The sequence below is a fragment of the Centrocercus urophasianus genome, unplaced genomic scaffold (assembly GCF_019232065.1).
Source record: "Centrocercus urophasianus isolate 14NV4802_14NV808 unplaced genomic scaffold, USGS_Curo_1.0 seq_26, whole genome shotgun sequence".
In the NCBI taxonomy this organism is placed as follows: domain Eukaryota; kingdom Metazoa; phylum Chordata; class Aves; order Galliformes; family Phasianidae; genus Centrocercus; species Centrocercus urophasianus.
Genome location: NW_024884822.1, coordinates 14,973,712 through 14,997,703, shown reverse-complemented (window position 1 = coordinate 14,997,703; position 23,992 = coordinate 14,973,712). Strand labels below are relative to the sequence as shown.

Here is a 23,992-nt window from a genome sequence, read left to right as displayed (position 1 = left end):
TGATTTGGGGCTATGGGTGAAGCGATGACACCCACTGCAGGAATAAAGGTATGGGAACACTCACCCGCTGCTCTGCGTACCTTGTGCAAGCAGGAGCTGATCAGGTGCAGATCAAGAGAAAACCTAGAGGTGTGTTAATGCTTAAACACAGGCTAGACTAAGGTAAGCAGTGAGAGGAGGCTGCAGGTCTGAGGAGCAGCCCCCTCCCATTCCTGTCTCACTGTCCTAGCTTTAGCAGGCATTCTCTTCTGAACACCGCTATGCCACACGAGAGAACATGAAGAACAGAATGAAAATAGGACTAGAGGAAGCGCAGTCCCCTTCTTAAAACAAGACTGACTCAGCATGAACATGCTTCAACATGGAGACAGCTGATGGCTGCTTCCGCAGGAGCAGTAACGGTAGCAGAAGCCTCGAGCTACAATCACTATGGCAAGAAATACTGCTTGTTTGACAGAGTCGTCGGCTACCTAAGCATTCTGACCTCAGGCACTGACCAAACCTCTCCAAAGATCACCAAGAGCGCTGTGGTATTCACTTGCTTCAATTCGTATTCAGAACATACAAAGTTGACAAACTTAAAGCTTTATTGTGGGTTGCAGTAATATAAACAAGTACTGACGTTTAGTCAATGTCCATCTCAGGAAGCTTCTTCTCTGCAGCTGTTGGGGCGGGCGCAGCGCTGGGCTCCGCACTCTGGGCCCCACTGCTGCCATCTCCCTGCCCTTCTACTGGTCCGTTCGGTTCGGCTGGTTTCTGCTCCTCCTTTGGGAGTTCAACTTTGGGTTTGGGTTTTGTAACTATAGGATTGCAAATACTTGTCAACTCCTGTAAAACAGGAATTAAGAACTGTTAGAGGTGTCTCTCACCAATTGTTTCGTTACCCGCCTGCCCAGTCAACCTTCAGTACCGACTGGATATCCAGAGCAGAGGCAGATGTTCCCTAACACACCTAACAAGTCAGCACCCAAACACCATCTTTTTCTACAGCTGATCTCACCTCAGTCCTTATCCAAGCATACAACTTCATCAAGAAGCATAAGACTCGTGGAAATGATTGCCTAGAAAGACTTACTTTAGTTTTAGCTTGTATGTCTTTAGCTTTTATAACTGGGTCCAAAGTAAGACTTCTCTTGTTCTGAAGATTGAGTTTGTTATTCATCCATTCCATTGCTTCATTTGCACTTTTCTCCACTTTCGCCACATCTGCTTCATCCAGATGGTCATACTGCTCATCCTGAAACACATCATGGTAGCTGTGCAAGTGACTGAACATCCAAACTGCACGCACCCTCAACACTTCATTGCCCAGAACACCAAACAGACCAGTTAGCTAGAAGGCTGTTCTGATTAGCAATTAACCCAACCACCCTCAGCTCTGCACAGACAAAACTCAAGTTGCACTGCTGCTGCTATTTCCCCCTCATAAGGGAAATCAAGATTGACTTGCTAATAAAGACACATTTTTCAAGCCAAAAACCCACTTCTGAGAACACAGTTGGCCTTGAGAACCCAGAAGCTAACCAGGACATTGCATGAACTTTCTGCACAGCTTACTTAAGATTCAAAACAGGCCTCACATCACTTCTGGGCACCGCCAGAAATTAAGCGTGGAAATACCTTTGCTTTGAAGGCATGAACAGTTTTCATGTACTGTTGGATTTGCTTCCCTAAATCCTCAAATGCTTTTGGCCTTTCCTCTGATTCTTGAAATCTCGCCTGTATAGGTTGACCCAAGGCCTGAAAAAGTAAAACATGCCATGATCACCCCGTGTCGCCTCTCAGCAGGGCACAGCAGCATTTCCAAACTCCTTGCAATGTTTCCCTTCACTTAGAGGAAGGGCAGATTCTCCTTTGTGTTGTCACAGACCAGTTGCAAGTCTGCTTTCATCATTAGTAAATAAATCAGTTTGTTGTAAGCATTAATCTCCGGATTAGTGGTCCTGAGCTAGCCAGCTCCTCACTTGAAGTTCTCTGGACTCACTGAGTTCTGACTGAAATGCAAAAACCACTCACCTTTAGCTCTGTTAATTTATCAATGTAAATTTGCTTGGGCTGATCTTCCCCATCTTCATAAAGCCAGTTTTCTGTATCTTCCAGCTTCAGCGTGAAGCCGTTTCGATCCTGAAGCAATCCACACAAAACAGTTAAGTGAAATGATCCCACTGGATGACATTAAAGCAGTGTTTGGAATCTTTAAAGGGTTTCTTTTTTAGAATGTGAAGAACTTTTAAAAATTTTTAATCTTAAACCATTCCTAAAAATCAGCGAAGAGCTGAGGTAGGTCAGGTTGCCTTCAAATGATTGTCAAGTGCTCCTTGTTTCAGTCTAAAAGCAGGTGATCAGGCAATAACTTCCACAGCTGCAAATGTTTTGGGAAAGAACAATATGCCCTGGGTGCCACCTGCCTGCACTCGGCCCACACTTGGGTCACTGTCATAAACAAAAAGGCTGGAGATGTTTCAAGTTTAAATTCAAGTCTGAAAGCTTACAAGTGCAGTCTAAGTAAGCACACTAATATGATACAGTAAAGGTTATTAAAAATAACTGTTAATTGCAATAAAACAGAGGACAAAGCCAGAAATACTTACGTCTTCACTAACAAATTTCTCATAAATACTGCAGAGTTTGTCTCTCATATCATACACATATTCTTCTACTGCATTCTTAGCATCGTTCCTCTCCTTCTCTAGCTTATCCTGCATTATCATTTTACCCTGAGAACAAATTGACACATTAGTTAGCTAAAAAGCTCATTATCTACAAGACCTCAAAATACTTCTTAACGAGATCAGTTTGGTTAAAGATTTTGAAACAATGTGCAGAACTCTACGACAAAGCAGATGACAAAAAGGAACCACAATTTGCTGCTGGAGGCACATCCACAACAGACCAGCCTGCCCCAGCTGAGCAGTCAGCCCCCAGGGGCAGCAGCCTCACAGCCTGCAGCTGAGTCACTCCACGAGCTCCCCTACAAATCAAGTGTCTCCATTAGGAGCATCACATCCTGGCTCTAAAGGCCACTGTTGTTCACCACAAAAAGCTATGTTATAAATTCATCTTTCCTCCAATTCAATTTCCATCAATTCCATGCTATAAATTCATCTTTCCTTGCCCATCGTTAGCATTTAACCACACCTAATGAACAGCAAGATTCCCTGTGAGTTACAGACCTCTTCAGCTCAGACAAGTAGAGCTTACCTCATTCTCAATGAACAAGTTGAGCATATCCTTCCCTATCTGCCACACCAACTGGTTCTCAATGGGAAGGTCCACTGTAGTAGTCTTTACTTTAGCCTTCTTGGCTTGAGGTGGCTGATCCACTTTCTTGTCCTTAGAGTCACCTTGAGAAGTCTATATTCAAGGAATAAATCCAAAGTAAAAAAAACATTGGTTCAAATTAGGCACTGAAGGCTGGTAACAGAAAAAGGCTTGAGCACACGCACATCTGACACTGACACACATCTGTAACTCTCACACTGCTGCCACAGGAGTCAAGCAGTGCAGCTGCTCACTTCTACCAGCCACTGGTGACATTCACAGCAATTATGTGCCCCCAAATGTTTCCAGATCCCCCCTCTAGTTTCTACATTACTGAAATCTCAATGCCTTCTCCCATGCAGAGCTCTCACGCCATCAGTACCAGCTCATCTGACAGCAGGCCTTCAATAATCAGAGCTACGTTGTGTTTAAAACATTACTCACAGTACAGACCACAAATACTCCACATACAGCTTCCACAGCTATGACAAAGCTAACGGGTGACTGCTCAGACCTTACCATCCTTTTGAATCTTCCAGAAGAATCCTGTAAGAAAACCAATTTTCACTTTACCTCCATTTCTTCAGACTCTGCCTTATTTTCAGCTTGGACCTGCTGCTGTTCTTCAGTCTTTTGCTGCTCCTCCTGGTCTACTTGCATCTTCTGGAATCAATAGAAAGATTCAGTTCAGCATATTAAAGAATGCTTCAATTCTTGCCTTGCTCACTCTACGTGCCTCCAGTGTTCTTTGGGTGAAAGAAAGTAGAGCCTCAAGGGATCATTACATACTTTTAGCCTTTGCTTTGCCAATTAACAGCTCACTCCTAGAACGATCAAGTCTTTCACCGATAGCCCAGTTCTGCTTTCAAGGCATCTGTCACAGCCATGACATACCTAAATTAGTACTTAATTGCTAAACACATCTAAATCCTTTCAGAAATCCCAGAACCTTTCCAGAACTTGGCCAAAAGATTCATGAAAGGGCCTCAAAGAGCAGCCAACACAGAGTCCATTACCTCTTCCTCTTTTGCATGCTGATCTGTTTCCATGGGCTCCTCGCTGTCATCAGACTTATGAACCTCCACCAACGATGCGCTTGAAACACTGAAGATGCCGTGGATATTTACTCTAACTTTGACCTTCACTTTCGAACTGGATCCGTCTGTTTGAGGAGTGACCTTCTGAACCAAGAAGTGAGCTGAACAATTCCAGAAACAAAACCCATCACTGAATGTGAAGTAAATCCTGACTACTGCAGGCAACAGATCACTGGAATGCACTCAAACCCTACTCAGGCTAAGCAGTTTGAGTCAACAATGCTTTAATGCGTGCTATGAGGAATCTCATACGGTATGTCACGAAAATGGAATTATTTGCATCAGGGTTTGCAGCATTCTGAGCATTCCCTTTACAGACTTCACCACCAGTACTTTCTACATTCTGAATATCTGTCCAGAAAATTCATGTTACCCCACTCATTTGTAAAAATGCAGATCCGTGACTTTAGAAGTCTGTCCCTACGCAATTTGTAGTAAGCTGCAGGGTCCAGACTAATGTAATCAGAAACAGGTTTAGAAAGCTGTACAAGGCAAATCAGCATTTCAAACCACAGAAAGGCTTTACGTACCAATAGCAGGATCTGGGTAAGGCAGCTCCTTGGGAGAACTGTAGTATGCCTCCAGAGTGAACGGCTCCTTTCTGTAGAACGTGAGGACCTTAGAAAACGGAGCAGCGTGGTTCTTGGGGAAGACCTCGCAGTCACTGAAAAGAAAACAGCACTTACATTACATAGCATGCAACATGACCCTGCTGATGTTAATAAACATCTCCAGGTATTCTTCATATATTAAGGAAAACCTCGTTTTCAAAAGACAATCTGTTTATTTGAAGAGCAACAGCAGTGCAGGCAGTGTTAAGCTCGGCCTTTTTTCTCTCAAGTCTCAAATTATCAAACCTGCTGGGAGCTGTCAGATGGGTGTTGTCCCAGAAATGCTGTGTTCTCTAATCGTTATCACAGTTTTAAACTGCAGGTAATCATGCAGAAAAAAGGAACTCTCACCTTAACCCTTCTTCCGCTGGCGAATTCCACCGCAAAGAAATAGGATACGGGATCAGGTCTGTGATAGAGAACTCTCTCACTTTGAACGCCGGTGATAAAATAGCACACTGAAAGAGCAGAGGAGTTCCATTACAAAAATCCAGGCTTCAGAGGAACAGTAATTTAATTCAGCAAGTAGCTACTTAAGCTACTCATACGTAGGATTACTAATACTGATGGACTGCAGAACTGCACAGTAAGCACCAGAAGTGCATGTGTGCACTTCCTTTTGGGAAGCTGTCACAGCTGTTCACTCTGAAAATGGAAATACACAGGTTTTGCCTTAGAACAAATCACATTTAGTTTGTTATGCTTTGGCTACTCAGTTGTTTTTAGTGCCAGGGTAAGAAAATCAGACACTATAGTTTTAGTGTGACATTACCAGTTGTTTCCTTATAGTTTTGTTTTGTTTCAAAGCGCACTGTAACCCAATCCCTTTTAAACAGATTCCATTCCAACAGCTGGCTTGCACCACTGACAAACAGATTAGCATCTATTAAGCATGTGAAGAGGAAAATAAGGTGATAGGAGCAAAACTAAGGTGCAGAAGGTAGCACTAGCAACTACAGAGTATCTGCTACTGCTTCAGCCCACTGGGCAACTGCAATTCCAGCTCAGGACAGGTTTTGTTTATCAGCAGTGCTGTAAAGCAGCTTTTGTTGAACTCAGGCCCCCCAAAGGAGCCCAGAGAAGTGAAGTGCTCATATGACAGTCATCACAGTACCAGCTTCCAACTACAGCAGAAGCAAAGCACACGTTTCACTTCCATCTGTACTGACCCACTGACCTGGCTCAATGCAAAGGATCACTTAAAGCCACCATTCTCATTCTGCCAGCCAGCTTCCTGATGCTTCTTTTATTCCATTCCCATACACACAAAGCATTTTTCATGCTACCTATGGACTTCAGCTCAAGTACTTGTGATTTCAATACAAGTATTCACAGCTAAAACATATAGCACTTTTTACCTGCAGTGCACAACCTCGTGCAACAGCCTCATCTGCATTCAGAGTCGTACTGACTTCTTTGCCAAAAAATTTACTGATCTTCTCTTTAACAGCAGGGATTCTTGTTGTGCCACCAACTATTTCTACTGCATAAATATCCTCCTTCTTTAACTCTAGAAAGGAGTCAGGCATTAGTTTTTATTGATTCCACTGTTGTATTTTAAGTGAGTACACTAACGTTGTGAACTGAGTTATGCTAAACCAACTATTAATTTAAAGCAGTAAGATTTTAGATCTCAGCTTGTGTGAAAGAACTTTGGAAAGCTTAAAACCGCTCAGCCAAAAGACGTTAATTGTATTAATGAGTCTGCCCACGTTCTGTCAGCAGCCAAAGAAGTCTGCACTAGGAACACCATATCTCTGCACACAAATGCACACACACTTACTGGCTTGCTCCAGCACGCTGCGAAGGGGGGCTTCTACTCTTGCAAGAAGTCCATCACACATCTCTAGAAATTTACTTCTGTTGAAAGACACCATAAATAAGATGTTACCATAAACAAGCTACAGTTGACACAACAGGCTGCCCAAACAGAAAGCATTCAGTTTCCAAACGCTGCATGCAGCATGTGCTTCTCAGTCACCATTCTGCACTCGAGTAAATTGCACTGGGATCGTGGCCCAGGGATGCCTGTGAACTTCACAGCCCTTCCTCCTCTATCTCAAGGCCACTGACCAGCCTCTGAAGACCACTCTGAGCAGCACACCAGCATACACTCTCTCCAGTCCTGGTACTCTGTAAAGCATCTCCTTCCCAGAAGCAGCAAAGGAGCACTCTGCACAACTTACCTTTGTAAAAGCACATACGTTACCTGTTCATTGTTCCAGAAACATCTATGTCATTCATGAAACATTCAATGTTCATTGGGAGATCAGAGGCATTGGCACTCATCAGTTTTTTCAGTTTTTCACATTCCTGATACAGCCTCAGCAATGCACGGATCTTTGACTTTATGTCTAGTTTGTATTTCTTTCCAAACTCTTCACAGAAGTATTCCACCAACATTTCATCAAATTTCCTGCCTCCGAGCGTTGTGTCGAACGCTGTGGCAAGAACCTTTAAAAGGTAAAGAACTCTTCAGTAACAGTTCAGCCAAATCATTCCTTCAGCAAAGTCAGTTGGCAGTTGGTTGATGCCAAACTACACCTCAAGTACACCTCTAACATCCTATACTTAATTGTGACAGCAGATGCAGAAGCAGCTGCACACACCCTAGAAGATGTGAATGTGTTTTTGTTGTTTTGGGTTTTTAAGCCTACAAATCCTGTACCACGGTTTATAAATGACTTTTGTAGCTGGCATTAAATATTTGTTCTAAATGCTACTGAGAAAGAACTGTCATTAAAAGGAGACTTCTAGAAGCTGCACAAGTATTTCAACTCTGTGTAAATGTATTCCCTCAAAAAACTGCAGAGCATGCATATGCTCCAAGACAAAAACACATCCACTATGCTACACACCAAAAAGCTTTCTTACTAGTTCTGTAAGAAAGCAGCAACTTCTCCAGTTAAGAGGATTTGGGAAGGCCTCGGTGCAGCCTGGTCAGCACCCTGTACCATAAGCAGACCACAAGCTTCCAAACTCTGCTTAGCCACTGTCACTCTGAATGCATCCCAGCTGAGTATTTCATGCCTTAGGGTGGAACACACACAAGGCTAAAAATAAAGCAACAAAGTGCAACTCTTGAAAAATCAGAGCTCATTTTTGATGAAGAAATCACCTACAGAAAACCCAGAGCCCACCCACGCCTGCTACTCTGTTCTTACAGCACTGAGTTTGAGACCTTTCATGATTAGGGCCAGTTACTGCACTGCTTTTAACTGCCTTGCTATCCATCACTGTTCATACTCAAGTGTCTTCAATACTACTATAGCTCCAAAGAACTTAATCTAGGTTAAGTTTCCTCATAAGAGAAAACAGAACTACAAGAAAAGTAATGTTTTTACAAGTCCTGCCTTCTCATTTTACATTACAAGAAGTGTTTCTTCAGGTAAGGGAAAACTACTGCAGCTACAGAAATACAGATTGTAAAAGCCTAATTGAGAAATACCAGCATTTGCTGCAAAACAGTAATGCTTTGGCAACTTGTCCTGAGGAGTACACTAACTTCTTAGCTTCATTTGCAGCTTCACACTGTTAACAGCAATTACTCTTTCACATGAGCACCTCAGTGACCTGATGTTTGAACTCGCATCCTTGCAGGAATTTCTTTTCATGCTACACCTCATGACTGGGCTGCATTTTCAAAAGCAGCCTCTGCTCAAATCAATTTCTGAACGAACGTAATCAAGCCCTTTTCCCCTTTGCCAAAGGTCACCAATTGACACAGGTTTGCTTCCTCTCTGTACCATTCAAAAGCTCTACATCCCCGCCCTACCTTAAACTGTACATTTTGAGCTCCAAGTACAACTTCAAAAGTATAAAAGGAAGATCCTGGGTAAAAATAGGCAAACTTGACTGCCACAGTTTCATACGTGCTGGTGAATACTGCTGCTGGTACTTAGAATAGGCACAGAACTGATTGCTTACTTTCAGTTTTCCTTTATTGAACGCGCAAATAGAAACCTGATACGCAGAATGCCCCATATCCACAAAAACAACGTTCCGTGGCTTCTCTTCTAGGGCAGGCAGGTCTTGCTTATAGATTCCATATGCAAGGGCAACTGTACAGAAGTGAGAATCAGCATAATTAGGGCATTCAGTTTCTCAAATCCTCTCTCAAGCATTAACTGGTACAGCAGTAAACAGCATTAGCATTTCATCTTTTCCAAGCTACAGAAGTTTCTTGTTAAGCTAAACACCAATGCTAAAGCAGCATGGAAGAACACCAAACAGTTATTAGCAACTCCCAGAAGAGATTACATGCTTACACAGATATTTCAGAAACATCCTTATGCCACTAACATAATGAAAGGTGGGCTTAAGAAACTTAACAGTCACCTGTAACTCCAGCAGGTATGGACCACTGACAAATTACAAGTCCTAATAAAACAAAACCATCAAGTGATTCAAGAAGAAAGCAAGGCATTACCTGCTGTTGATTCGTTTATTAGTCTCAGACAGTTGAGACCAGCAATTTGTGTGGCATCCATCACAGATCTCCTCTCTGCATCTGTGTAGAAACAGGGAACCTGCAAGAAGATCAGATGGCCACCATTTGAAAGAATCACCCACAGCAAACCATTAGACAGAAGTGTAGAGACAACAGAGCACAGCTGTTCCCCTCCATGGGGATCCTTCCAGTTTGACATTCATTTCAGACACAACAGGGAGAAAGCACACAATGTTATGTGAGGGCAAAACGCTGGGAGCACTGTGCCCTCTCAAACTGCTCATTTCACTAGCAGAGAAACAGAGCCAGAAAGAGGCCTCAGCTGTTTATTTACCAGACAAAAAACCTCAAGACACTTTGTCATCAGTGAAGTCAGTCTAACTTCAGGACAGAAGATTGAGTCTCAAGCAGAGAGCACAGAGCTGACTACTCAGGTGCTACGGGCAACGCCACGCTGTTACCAACAACCATTTCAGTTTATGACACCGTGTCCAAGAGAAGCTGCTCCCATACTTACAGAAACAACGCAATCAACTACAGGCTTCTTAAGCGCATTCTCAGCGGTCTCTTTTAATTTGGTAAGAAGCATTCCAGTCATCTGTTCAATAGTAAAGTTTCTTTCTTCTTCCATATACATAACCTTAAAAAACATGCACACTGCATTAAGAACCACGTACTGCAAGCACAGAGCACACGCAAGAAGCTGTCTTACTGGAAGTAAGCTCCAAAAGTAACACAGCTCTATGCCACCCTCCCGAGGGCCTAACTGACACACAGCAAGTCGTAACTCCTACACATGAATGCTGGAAAATGCCTTTCAGAGCTCACACACATGAAGCTGCTCTGCACAGTTTTTTACATCTTGGGTGTTACACAGTGCCCAGGACATCTCCATCCCACTGCTTTGGAAAGTTCTATCAGTCACTGCTAAAATCTGTTAGGTATCACTTAAAAACATGGTTTGTTTTCACCATCTCACCTGACATGCTCATATTCTAAGAGTGTAGGATGTGAGCATGGCAGCAGTTAAATAAGCACACCAGTCAAGGAAATGCCTTCCAAAAGTGACCGTGGAAAAAACAGCACTGACAGAATAGTTTGCATGGGACTGGGTTTGCAAGGAGAATAATGTGGAACTGCAAAACCAGTTTCATGGAACACCTGCAAAGACCATCAGCACTATTAGCCTTCTATTTAACACCCACTAGTCACAAGAGCACAGAAACCTCAGCAAGCAGATTCAAAATAACGAGATAAAAGGAAACCATTACTGCTTCCCTTCTCTGGCACCTTTTCAAGCACTCCAGACTTACCTTGATGCCAGTTGAGCCTGTTGGCAGCTGGACAAGTTCATAGGCAAGGCTTGCTTTTTCAGCTTGAACAAAGGGATCTGAGAATGCACGACCATGAAATCTTTTAAAACTTTGTACTGTATTCTTTGCATTTGAAATAACCTAGAGGAAAAGAAATCTTTAATACAACTTGTCAGGGGAACAACTGAATTCAAACAAAGACCATACAGAGATCTACTCTCGTGCTTTTCTTGCTGAGAATTAGTCACCAGTACCTTAATGGTACCAGGGCAGATGTGAGAATGCAATTCCCCTCTGATCTCTCAGGCAACCTACACGAGCTGGAGATTCAATATAAAATGTACGCCTGAAAACTGAGCCACACAGTGAGCATCAAATTCTCATACTGTATGCACAGCATTCCAAAGTGTCCTCTTTCATTTACCTGCTTCCTACCACCCTCCTTTTAGACTGTGATGCAGCCAGTAAGTTAACAAGTACGACAAAAGCAGTGAGGTATACTTCACATCAGCCCCTCACATGCAAGTGACATTCAACATATGAACATTATTACAAAACAGCTCAAGAACCTCGTTGTAAAGCTTTAAAAAGTCAGCAGGGCCCCCAGGCTGACACTGCCAATTTGACATAACTGACAAAAGGCAGGATGTCATTAAAAGATAGTGCAGAAGTAGAATTGAAAAGTCATTAGAGCCTGTTTCTAGCTAGTACAAGTATAACGCAATGGAAAGCACAGCCATGGCAGCAGAGCAGCAAGGACCCAGGCTGCAGAAGTGAGTTGCTGAAATGCAACAGCCATGGGCACAGAGACAAAAGAAAGGAGCTGCTTACCTTTGGAAGACCTCAGGTATGCAGGGATCTCCAGCAAGATCCCCCTGCCTCCACTGCCAACCCTTAAATGAGGGCAGGGAAGGGGTGGATCCTGCTCCAGCCCTTCCATCTCTCAGTGCATTGCATGCAGCTGAGCTCCTCCAGGTTGGCCCTGCCTTTCCAGCAGGTGCTCCATCACTGCTTCAAGCCCTGGCTTAACATTTCCACTACAACAAGTTACCCTGTTTAACCCTTTCACTTAAGTTAGAGCAGGACACACCGAGGAAAAAACCACGGTCTCTGATCAAGCAGACAAGCACTGCACAGCCCTGTTTTCCTAATCACATTTCTTAAGTAACCTGGTTTTGATCTTCTGTAAGTTCAATTTCTGCAGGACATACCTCACCTCTACTGGATCTCTGCATCAATGAATCTCTTTAAGCTAAGCAGACACCCAATTCCAGAAAAACATCTGATTTAGTTTAGTACAGTTCTTCTGTTCTTGAATAACACAGTTGTGCCCAGTCACTTTTGTCCTAGATACTGAATCTTCACACATCTCTAGGTATTTTAGGCTAAGAAAAGCCAAGTGTTTGAATAGTCACCTCCTGTAGGACTTCAAAAAGAATCACGTTTTACTGGGTTTCACAGCAACACAAGAGACAACACAGCAGGACCTAAGTCTCATGGAGCAGGATGAAAATCAGCTAAACCTCTTCTTGGCCTTCTCAGCTATTTGCCTACCTACACCAACAAACTCAGAAGAACATGCAAGAAAGCCTACAGACATTTAGCTTGTAATTCAACCATGAGAAGCAGCTACACATATTCATACTCAGGTTTTCCCCTTTCTACCAAAGGAAATCACTTAATAGACTCGCATGGAATAGAATCACATAATGAAAAGCTACCCAATGCACACAGCAAAATGGGCAAAGGAGGCAAAACACTACAGCTTCTCTTTAGCGCCCACATTTGTAACTTTAAAAAAGTTTCAGATTTCCATGTAATGAACTGCTTCAATTTTATTATGTACAACTTTGAGATTCCCATCCAAGAGGACAGTGCAGCATTACAGGCTGAACAACTGCATTAAGCTGTTTGTTACGGTGAGACCCTCAAGGAGCCAGTTCAGAGACATTCTAAGCTTCACTGATAAAAATACACTGTGCTAATCTGACAGCTGAGTGCTGAAATTGCTTTTACCCCAAACTGTACCTGGCTTTTAGCTGCAGCACCAATAGAGCGGTTCTTGGGTCCAAAGGCTATGCATGACCTAAAAGGAGAGGAAGGATCCTGTTAGTGGTTGGTAGGACTGCATTCGGCATCAGCAGTCCCAGTGGTGATGGCTCTTTGTTAGAGATGTTGATAATGTGGTTCTGCAGATAATTAACATCTGGCCCATTAGGAAGGTTGGCCACTCATTCTAATTGACACATGCAATCTAGTTCTGATCTCAAGAAAGATGCAGGCATTCTGGATTCACTCAAATACTGCTCACCGAACAGCACTAAAACCAACAGATATAAACCTGAAACAGCCTAAGTAATAACAAGTAACAATGGGTAGGCAGTTCATCTCCGTGGTTAGTAGTGCACCAAGGCCAGCCTAAGAAATGACAGCTGATAGTACAGAAAGCACCCAAAAGCTCAGAAGCACACTGGTACCTCACTATTTAACAAATTACTCCTACGTATCTGTGCTAATTAAGATTTTCATTTTTAAATAAAACCCTTCAACAGCACAAGTTAAAACAACTGGAAAGGCTGCTACTAATGGGTTTCACCTGCACTCCAGATACGAAAGCACAGATTATCAAAGGATAAAAAGCTATCATTTACCCCAAACTCTAAACAGGGCTCACAGGTGGAAGAAAACAGATAAATGCTCCTGTTGGAGGAAATGCCTAGTGCTACCGAGCTGCCAACTTCCACCTCAGTTAACTCTATAGGCTCTGAAGGTAAACTCTTTCCCACCTTGCTCTCTTGTCCCAGACCCTCATACTGAGGAAGTTACTGAGGAAAAGCCCTCATCAGTCAATTAGTCAAGCAGGTCGTTACTATTAACAAGACATTAACAACATAATTAAGCTGATCTCTATGTTTAGAGACTACCTTGGAGCAGGGTTATACCATAGGGCTGCCCCACACAAACTAAACTTCAGCTCATCCCAAGGTTTAGAACTGGTCCTCTGAACTGAAAGAGCCAAAAGCAGAATGGATGGCTGCACTGAGATAATTTCTTTTTTAAAGATCTCAATTTAGTAATAGTTCAGCAGCTGAAACTAGGCCCACCCCTTTAAGCATGCGTGGCAACCAAACTAACATTCCAGGAATAAATCTTCTGAAACAATTATTAAGGGATTAGTTAATGAAAAGTGAGTCACTCTGGTACCACGCAAACTTTAAGGCCTCTGCTGGGCTGCACAGCTCACAGCCAGAAGCCCCACAGCACACAGGAGGGAGCTGGTTATTCATTGACTTTGCTCTCCTGAAGGAAATTAAGGCTTGAGCACGGATTTGTGTTTTTCTCCTACAAGAAAAAAATATCCTGCTACTAAATACATAGGTCATCAGGCCGCAATCACCACACACCACTAATTTATTTAGACCTCTTTAGATCTGCCAGAGTTAAACCTCAAGGCAGAAAGTTGGCTCAAGAAAAGGATAGAGCACAGTAACTACGTACTGAGACTTCTCCATTATAACATCAGGAACAAAAACTCCAGCACAAATATCCTTCTTATCCACGCCTGCCACCTGCTTGGCGCTGGACACTGGAGCAGGGCAGCCCCACATGGGGCACTGCGGGGCTGTGGCAGCCACAGCAGGGATTGCTGCCAGCCTCACTCCCCAGTCAGCCCAAAGGAACCACAGTGAGCTCATTAAACACAAATTATGCCAGTAATTACATGCATTTCACTGAAAGTTGAATAACTAACCATAGCATTTTAAATAGAAACAACCACAGTGGAGGTCAGGTCTAACAGCGGCCCCGGCAGAGCTCTGCCCTGCCTTACACCCGAGGAGGTCCCTGCAGGCACAGCCCCAAACCCACCCCACCTCACCCACTTCCCTGGAAGACACCCACAGTCTAACAGCACACTTCCTCACTGCTGAAACCGAGCACCAGCTTCCTCAGATCACTTACAACTATTTCATGTAATGCAAGCACCCTCATCCCCACATGGAGCAGGAAACAGCCCTAATCCTCCCCCATCCCATTTATTTCTAGCTCACTCTCTACTCCAGTCCTCTTCAAGACCACCATTCAAATACAATCATTCTGCACCAACTCTGCATACACAGCTTCCAAATCACAGCTTTCTGAAAGAAGATTCAGTGAAAATGTCACCTCTGCCATTGAACAACAAGCACAGCATGTTCACTGGGCTCTGCTTATTAATGCTCAGTTGCAATAAACTCTTCCTGCTAATCCCTCCCAAAGCTCATTGCGGAAAGCACAGAACATTGCCTAACCCTGACCAGGAATCAGTTCCTGAGGAAAGGTCCCAGCAGCTCACACAACAGCCCAGAACTCACTGAGGAGACACAGAGCTCCAACACTTTGAGCCAGGCCTTCATTTACAAGTTGGACGTTTAAAATCATTCAGAACATTTTAATACAAACACATGTGCTCACAGAACTGTATTCTGTATTCCCTCAGTATTGTGTACAGGCTTCCAGAACAGCACTTGAGGATTAAGGCAAGTTAAAAACTGCCACTTTCAATATGACAGTTTTTCCAGTTGCACACTTTTGACTTTCCATAACCATTTCCTGAAAGATACGGCATTGGACAACACTTTCCATCACTCATCTCCCTTCGATGAGGGAAATCTGTGCTCTTATCTCAGATATACCAAAGCAGCACCTCAGCAGCCTGAAGACTTGACACACAGCTCCTGCTTTCAACAGCTTTATGTGGGACACTGCCTCAGTCCATCTGTACTTATGTACTGTATTGCTGAAGAAGCCTAAGAGAGCAGCCCTTCCTCTGGCACAGACAGAAGCATTATTCTCCTTTTATTCACCGCTTTCAGCAGAAAGAAGCAAACAGAGCTGAGGCGTCTAATGAAACACAAGGTCACCCTATGCTCATCTTCCTAAGGAGGTACGAGGGTAAGAAAACCGAGACTAGGCAATTTCCTCACCAAGACAGACATTTATTTCAGCGTGCTCAAAACAAAGCTACGCTCCAGCACAGAGGGAGTCGCAAAAGCATTCCTAAGAGCTTCCCATCGGGCTCCCCGGCTCTCACACGGCCGGCCCCGCTCCACCGTCACAACTCCGCTCGTTGAACAGCCGTACTCTTCACCCTCCGCTGTGGTTCAAACACCCCACCTTCACAGTGGCTCAGGTTCTAGGCTCAGCACACACGGCAGGGAGGCCCAGAGCTCCGCCCGGCGCAGCACTCGGGCTGCAGGCGCTGCCCTCGGCGCTACGGACATCAATATCGCAGCCCGACGCCTCCGGCAGCGGCAGCGGCGGCGAGCCGACGCCACGTTCCCGCCCGCTCCCTGAGGCCCGCGGCCCCGCGCCCCACTCACGGCGTGCTGCGGTCGCTGTACTCGTTGGCGATGGTCTCGATGCCGCCGGCGCGGGCCACGGCCACGTAGCAGCTCTGGAAGCCCAGGTCGATGCCCACCACCGACATGGCGCGGCCGGGCGAGGCAGTCGAGCCGGACGGACGACTGAAGAGCGGCGCGGCGCGGCCCGGCCCGTTTAAATGCGCGGCGGCGGCGGCGGCGCTGTGGAAGAGGGGGGGGGCGGGGCCCGGCACTTCTCGAAAGATCCCGTAGGGCCTCAGCGCCGCGCCGAGCGGGACGCGAGGGGACCGGGTGCTCTCGCGAGATCTCCGCCGGGCGCGCGGAGAGCGGCATCGCCGCGCAGCCGCAGAAGGGCCCTGGAGAGTAGAGGGGCGCCGCCTTGGGCGGCCGGAGCTCGGTGCGCCGGGCCTGGGACGAGCGGCTGCGAGAGCTTCCGTGCCCGCCAGAGCGTGGAGAGGACCTCGGGCTCCTGGTTGTGATATGAAAATCAAGAATCATTGGCACTTTAGTTCGCTCCCAGAATTTTTTCACCTGTCAGGGTCTCCCACGTCCCTTGGCGACCACAGGAACTGGCAGCGTGCTTTGTGCTCCTCCACAGAAATGGCTTTTCTCATGTAATTTCACAGAATGCAATAAAGTCAAAACTTGGAAGCACCGCAGATCCCTAGGGTTGATTCCTTTGGTTTTGAGGATTTATGAGGCTTCTGTGGCTTTCAGTGTGAGCACAGAAATTTTATTTAAACTTTCTTCCCACCAAGTTAAACTCGTGATTTATTACGATGACCTGACTATAATGGATCTTGAGGAGGAACAGAGTGCCAAGAGAAGGAAAATTTACAGAAATCATGGCTTTATGTGACAGAAGGAGCTGAGCACCCAAACGGCTCCAAGTAGTTCACAGAATCACAGAATGGCCTGGGTTGAAAAGGACCACAACGCTCACCCAGTTCCAACCCCCTGCTGCATGCAGGGTCACCAACCAGCAGACCAGGCTGCCCAGAGCCACATCCAGCCTGGCCTTGAATGCCTGCAGGGATGGGGCATCCACAACCTAGTTCTCTTCTGCTGTCAGGATACTGCAATCTTACGTTGCTTTGGTTAAACAGAACCACACCGCTGATTCTACCTGAAGCCTTTCACAGGTACACATGCATCTCTTTCATCTTGTTCTATTTTCACAATCTCGGGTGCTAAAATATCAGTAATGTTTTATAGGTGCCTGTACGTCACAAGAACACTTCCATCTGCCAGTTTTTACAGTAACAGTGGTAGCAGCTGGGCTGCTGTTAGCTGGTTTTTTTTAGGCCTCCTCTGCAACACAAAGCAAAAGGTGCACTGGGAAAAACACATCTAAAGCATACATGGGCACGTACAGCATTTACTAAAGTACTTCCTTCTGTGGGAACTCCCTGATAAAACAAAAGACGTCCACAGTTAAAACACAGCTGGGCAGTGATGCAGCTGAGTTTTGTATTTCTCAATTACAGAAACAAGAAGGTTGGATTAATAGTTTCACTATTTGAAAATGTGGCTAAAATACAGTTTGTTCCCACCTATCCTACAAATAAAATTTGGCATATGATGATTTGATATTCAGTGGGAATAACAGAACAGCAGATCTCTAATTAACAGGTAGAATTTTAGTATAAGCAAAACCATCTTCAGAGCTCATGCCACTGCTGCTGTATTACAGATTTGTTTAGCTGCATCGTGTTTTCCAGGGAAGCGTTTGGCCAGCAAGAGCTTTGTGAGTATGCAGGAGAAAAATCCTTTTTAGGGCTGGGGAATCACAGAACTCCAGCATGTTCCACAGCGTCAGTGGTGGGGGAGCTGTCAGGTGGGCATCACTGCAGGGCCATGCTGATGCAGCACGGGCTGCCCAGTATAACAGAACTGGGGAGAAGGGTGCAGGGGAGCAGTTGACCAGGAAGGTGGGTGGGCTTCTCGCTCCAGAAAGAAAAGCCAAGGTTGCTGCATAGCGTGGTGTCAGGTCTGTCACCCAGTGAGACTGCGTGGTGGAGGAAGGCTGTGGTGGACCAAGATGGGTCAACAGTAGAGATGATGGAGAGGGAAGAGGGTAGGGGAGAATGTGGAACAGAGTGGCTGATTCACCCCGACACAGATGCAATTCAGATGCTTCGTGATTGTTGTGGAACTTAATATTTGGGAATGTATTAAATTCTGAGATAAAATGTGCTTAAAATACAAAAATGCAATGTGTCAAAACAGGATGTTTCGAAATTCCCAATCTTTTATTTACATCTCTGCTCTTTGTTTTAATGATACAGAAAACACACGGTAGAGAAACTCAATATTTAAACCAGGAAGGATTCTTGCCCCAAAGACAGCTCTGAGTGCCTGCAATTCCTTGCAGCACGCTCAGTGACACCGCTTTGGCAGCTGTACGTGGGCTGGGAATTGCATCATGGTGCTAATGACGGAACAATAATGAAGTGCTTAACCTCCGACGTCCTTGAGCTTACGGGGAAGGGCCAGGGAATAAAACAAGCCTGCCGTTCCGGGCGGAGAATACCACGCAGCACATACTCGAGGCACAATCAAGAACCAGAATATCATTGCGTTTCCTCTTTTTTTTTCACTTTCATTTTCGAAACGAGCAAAGCTGCCAGCACAGGGGCTGTGGGGCAACGACAGGCTGGCGTCACCGGGCGGTCGGCACTGAAGGACTCACGCCTCGAGGCGCTGAGCGGCTCCGGCTGCTCCTCCGCGCAGCTGACCCCGCTGGGCTGCGGTCCTGGTGCGCTGCCAGCAGCGAGCAGCCGGAGCAGCAGAGCTGCCTGAGGGGTGTAAGGGGTGAGGGAGCTCCACGGCCCCACACGGGGTGTTCTGGGGGGAAACACGCGTATCAATTCCAAATCTGAGCTGTCATTACGTGGGGGTCTGAAATTAAAAAGATTCTGTGGCCCTCCCCATTCTCCTTTATTTTCTCCGTGTTTTTCTTTTTAAAAAATGAGACTTCCAATGTAAAAAATGCGAAAACATTGTAACAAGTACTGCTAAGAATTAAGCAGAGTTTGATCGCGGCTGACAGACGCAGCTTGCAGTATGCGTTCTTCAGTAAGGCTTTAGCATTTCTTACCTGATGAAGACTATTTTGCAGTAGGGAAAGCGACTTCAAGATAGAAGAGCAAAGTAGTGGCAGGGACAACACCTCACTGGGTTTTTCCTACAATTTTTCAGCGCTTGACTTTTGAACGATAAGCATGATTTAAATTATGGAGAGCTGAAAAGAGAATAAGCCAAAAGGCGCTGCTAAAGATGCTGTCTGACTCTTCTAAAACAGATGTCAATTATTCCAAGAACAAAATGTAACAGAAATTCTTAGACTTTTGAAGATAATGTTAACAAAACGGGAAAAACATTGAAGTTCCATAACCAGGTGACAAACTTTCTCTTGGGAACTTCACAGATAAACCCTTGCCTGGCAGACTAAACACCCTCCTTTTTCCTGTTATCTCTGTGCTAAGCAGAAGTGCCTACAAACCACAGATCTGCCACTACAGAGCATCCCAGTGTAAATCCAGCGTTTTCAGACTTTGTTTACAGTGGCATATCTTGCAATTCATTAACAAAAGCTAATCAGGAAAATGCATCTGGGCTTAAAATAAGCTCTAGCTGATATCTGTCACAGGCTATTCTTTGGTCTGCTGTAAATAGTCATTGCATGTCATCTAACGTATGGTTCACAGTGCTATTCTGGGACATGCAGACACAAATGGGCTTTGCAATCTCCTGAGCTGAGGGTAGCTGCCGTATCGTGTTGCCGTCAACTCTGATATGAATCACACCGCAGTTCTCAGAAAATCCCAGCTCCATGCTCTATGTCCTATGAAAAGTTGCTCTGGGACCATTTTCCCCCGTGCAGTTATCTCAAGAATTTGCAGTGAAATAGATGTTGAAAAGAGAATTTTCCCTTTTCTAAGGATTTCCATAGTTTTCCTTCAAGCTTAACGGATAATTAGATTTCATGTGTTTATTAATTCAGCCATTGTGGGTATTGAAGTATCAGGGCTAGATAACTGCCCACCAAACCTCAAGCAATCAACTGAAATTGTCCCAAAGAAGCAAAACAGAAGCAAAGAGGAAAAAAGACAAAAAATGGACACAAATAATAATGGAAAGTGGCGGGCATTATAGCAACAAGCACCATGTAAGTCTGAAGAATACACAAGTCTTCCCTGAGGCAATTATTTGCTCCCAGTGTTGCCTGCTACGGAGATATCACAGCTGTATAATTAAGGCTAGGTCAGAGCTTTGCATATATTTCTTAATGCTAGAAATGAGTACATCAGGGCAGCCTGTATTGTGGTATTACAGATGGAGATTGACCTTATGCTGTAAAATGAACACAAGACGTGATGCTATCACTGCCCATCAGAGTACTGGAGATGGAAAATTACTAATTTAAAGAACAGCTGACAATAATTAATGGACAAACAGATCGCTAGCAAATTTAACTCAGAAATTATGGGGATCTCGGATTAACTGGAGCAATAGAGCTTTGGGAAGCCTTCTACAGAGAGGTGGGAGGAAGAAAACAGCTTTAGAGATGACACAGAAGTGTAGATAGGATCCTGTGCAATGGTTCCCCAATAACTGGAGCCTGCGGCACCCCGCAGCAGGGCACCTCCAGGAGCTTCTCAATCCCTGAGCATACAAAAAGCTGACAGTCTGCAGGTGGGCTCCGCCGTTCTGTCCTCCTCCACAGCTCCTGTGCTTGGGCTGCCCACAAAGCCAGAGCTTGGTCCCATGGGCTCCTCACTGACAGATGAAGGACAGTGGCTGGGCACAAGCTCAGGCCTTATTTCTCCATGAAGACCTTCAACAAGCTGAACTGAAAGTTCCCTAATTCATGTCTTGCCCGGGTACCAGCCCTTCCCTCCTTGCCATCCCAGCTCCCTCGCACACTACGACTTCCCAGGAAAGAAAAACATCTGAATTTGTTGCACATCAAACACATTCCAGTGATAGATTTAATGACGTAAGCTTCCACAAACTGCCCAGATTACGTCCCTGCTACGTCGACGTGCTTCACGCTCCATTGGGAGACATTTTGGGTCTGTTGACACACAAAGATACTTCATGTTCACTGAAATGTGAGCTGAGGATCTAAAAATACGGCGCCGTGCTATAGGCTGGAGCAGCCCCACTGCTCACACTTACAGAGGTGCTGTGAGGACAAAACTTCCCCATAGCAATACTGCACCGGCCCTGCTGCCTTGGGGAAGGGGGTGAGCCCCAAGTCCCACACAGAATGGATTGGGAGCATTAAAAATATAGAAGAATGTATTGAAAATGGCAAGTGTCCAATATCCACTGCTACAGAATTTTCTAAATGAGAATACTGACTTTTTCTCCTTTAAGTATTTCATCTGTAGCTAGCCAGTACTTCCTCCTGTTGGTATCTACAGTTAAGATCAGAAATAATCTCATTTAAGAGCCTTGTAATAATAAAGCTGATTTTTAATTTTTCTTTCAATGTGAAACCGTGGCTGGACTTCCAGTTAGATAACAGATTTTTGGGGCACATTACTCCTTCCAATGCATTTTTACAATAGCAGACCCAATGAAAACTAACTTGAATTGAGGTTTGGCAGGAGTGATCTTGATACCGTGAAAAGGCAGCTCAGTGTCTGCACCACAGAAGCTTCACCACCATCCCCAGCTTTTTTTCCTTCACTGTTGTAGATCTCCTCCCTTTCTTGTATAGAGAGGGGTACATTTTGGAAAGTAATTTCCCTGATGAGTGATACTGTGACTTTAAACAGCAACCAAGTGTGCAAAGGCAGAATTTGTGGTTACACTCAGTTCATTGAACAGCAGGGAAATGTCCCACTTGCCAGGGAGCCAAGTACCATGCAATGACTCTGCACATTTAGTCTGGGGGGAGCTGGGTGTGTTCGTGGGTGCTGTGGTGGGTTCCATCTGAGTGACAGGAGTGACCCTGAAGCATTGCTCCAAGGAGACTTCAGGCTCTGAAAGGCACAAATACGTTTCCAAACTCCTGGAATAGAAGGATTTTTAGTGGATTGCTTTAGTAAGCAGAAGCAATCCACTTTTCCTGTGTAAGGAAAAGCCCATATGCTCATTGAGTATTCTGGCATATGACATCAGAAACCTTGCTGTACTGGCAAACTTAGGGAACTGTAGTTCTGCTGCGGTAACACTAGGAGAGATCCACAGCACCCAGTGCTGTTAAGCTTAGAGCAGATGCCAGGAGCACCCAGTGTTGTTAAGCTTAGAGCAGACAGTGTTATCGGTGCGTAATGTACTCCAAGATTTTAAGTGATACTGAAATAAAAAAGGATCAGGAATTCATTATAAAGCATGGATTATTAAAAATAGATCAGTCCTAAAATAGGAAGTGCTTCTGTCAGACTTTCTCCATTAAAAGTGAGATACATCCAGGCTTCAGTACTGAGGCCAAACTGCCACATTTATAATGTACCAGACATAATACTGACATTTCAGCTGCTACTAACCTACTGAGAGTCCGTAAGAGTTCATGCACTCAAATAAACATAAGAGTCTAATGGAATTCGTGCTTATTGCCCACTAGCTGCCCCTGTGACAGGATGCTTCAGAGTGAATACTGAGAACAGCTGGACAGAAAGTGCTCCCAGCAGGCGCAATTCCTAGCCAGCATTAAAAAGTGTATTTTCTTGAGGATTTCTGTAAGGAGATTTAAGATATTTTAAAACAGATCCCATGAGATAACAATGACTGCTGATAAGGCAAACAGATGAAGCCGCAGTGCTTCCCTGCACTCAGTGTAAGGGCTGCTGCCCGCAGAGCCCCAGGTGTGCGCTGCCAGAACGCTGCTCCTCTTCTGTCCTCGGAACTCTGCTGTGCCACAGCCTGTGAGGAGGTGATGGAAGCACGGGGAGCTTCCATGGTGTCGCTGGGGGCTTCTGTGTCGGGCTTAGTGATGTGGAGAAAACAACATGCCTTTGGATTCCTACATCAGAGCTGTGTCTCCTCACAATCAAGCACAGGACAGCTCTGATCCCCATGGGCTGCACCTGCAGTGCCTGCAAGGCTGGTGATGGTTCAGGGATTGCTGAGCCGTGGTTACACACTGCGCCTGCAGCAGAAACGAGCCTTTCGGGTACTGAGGAGTTTTGAGAGCGTGGGGCAAAGAAAAAAAAGACCAGCTTAAAATTACCAAGGTGCAACACCTGAGGAGTGACACAGGTTCACTTTCCCTCTTCTGAAATCCAGCTCTTCCCAGCACTTCTTTGGTGAGTTCATGCTACGACCAGAGATGTTACGCCCTCCTCCCAACTCGCGACGTACCTTCATGCTGATGTGAAGCCGCAGCAGGCGGCCGCGTCGGCTTATTCGACTGAACGAGTAAAGGCGAAGCTCGGCGTGCGATCGACGCCCGCCTGACCAGCGCCCGCCGCCTCCAGCGGCGCCACAGCATTCCCGCACATCTCCACCCATCGCTGCCACGGCAACGGCGAAGCAGGAGAGACGGGCCGAGCAGCGCGCCTCCCTGCCGCAGGGCGCCCCCTCTGCCCGCGGGAGGACTTCCTTTCTGTGGAGGCCGCTCCTCCTCCCCCAATGGGAAGCGCCGGCCCGGCATGCAGCGCGGCGCGCCTCGCTTCCCGGCCGCGAAGATGGCGACTCCCATGCATCGCCTCATCGCTCGGAGACAGGCGTGAGTGCGGCGGGCGGCGGGCCCGGGCCGAGCGGGCGGGCGAGCGGGCGGGCGAGCGAGCGAGCGGGCGGGCGGGCGGGCGAGCGGAGAGCGGCTGAGGCTTGGTGATCCCCGGCCGTTGGGCGCAGCTCGCCGTGTGAGGTGCGGGGTGGTGGGCCGGGCCGCGGGGCTCCGTGTCTCCGTGTCTCCGTGTCTCCGTGTCTCCGTGTCTCCGTG

General features: G+C 45.7%; 2 protein-coding genes across 2 annotated transcripts in view; one reads left to right on the top strand and one right to left on the bottom strand.

Annotated features, from left to right (window-relative positions):
- Positions 1-569: 569 nt before the first annotated feature.
- On the bottom strand, positions 570-16,214 carry HSPA4 (heat shock protein family A (Hsp70) member 4). Its single transcript, XM_042826273.1, has 19 exons — positions 16,093-16,214; positions 12,761-12,818; positions 10,733-10,873; positions 9,937-10,059; positions 9,399-9,498; positions 8,897-9,030; positions 7,179-7,423; positions 6,753-6,829; positions 6,328-6,479; positions 5,321-5,427; positions 4,889-5,022; positions 4,278-4,459; positions 3,835-3,924; positions 3,202-3,354; positions 2,592-2,717; positions 2,017-2,124; positions 1,621-1,740; positions 1,076-1,237; positions 570-828 (listed from the first exon to the last, which is right to left on the bottom strand). The coding sequence occupies exons 1-19, from the start codon at positions 16,197-16,199 to the stop codon at positions 625-627; spliced, it is 2,523 nt and encodes an 840-aa protein (XP_042682207.1). The 5' UTR covers positions 16,200-16,214; the 3' UTR covers positions 570-624.
- Positions 16,215-23,699: 7,485 nt separating this feature from the next.
- ZCCHC10 (zinc finger CCHC-type containing 10) overlaps positions 23,700-23,992 on the top strand; it is a 9,420-nt gene continuing 9,127 nt past the window's right edge. The window contains exon 1 of the mRNA XM_042826568.1: positions 23,700-23,776. Within this exon, the coding sequence (XP_042682502.1) occupies positions 23,700-23,776 (77 nt within the window). The remainder of the gene's footprint in view (positions 23,777-23,992) is intronic.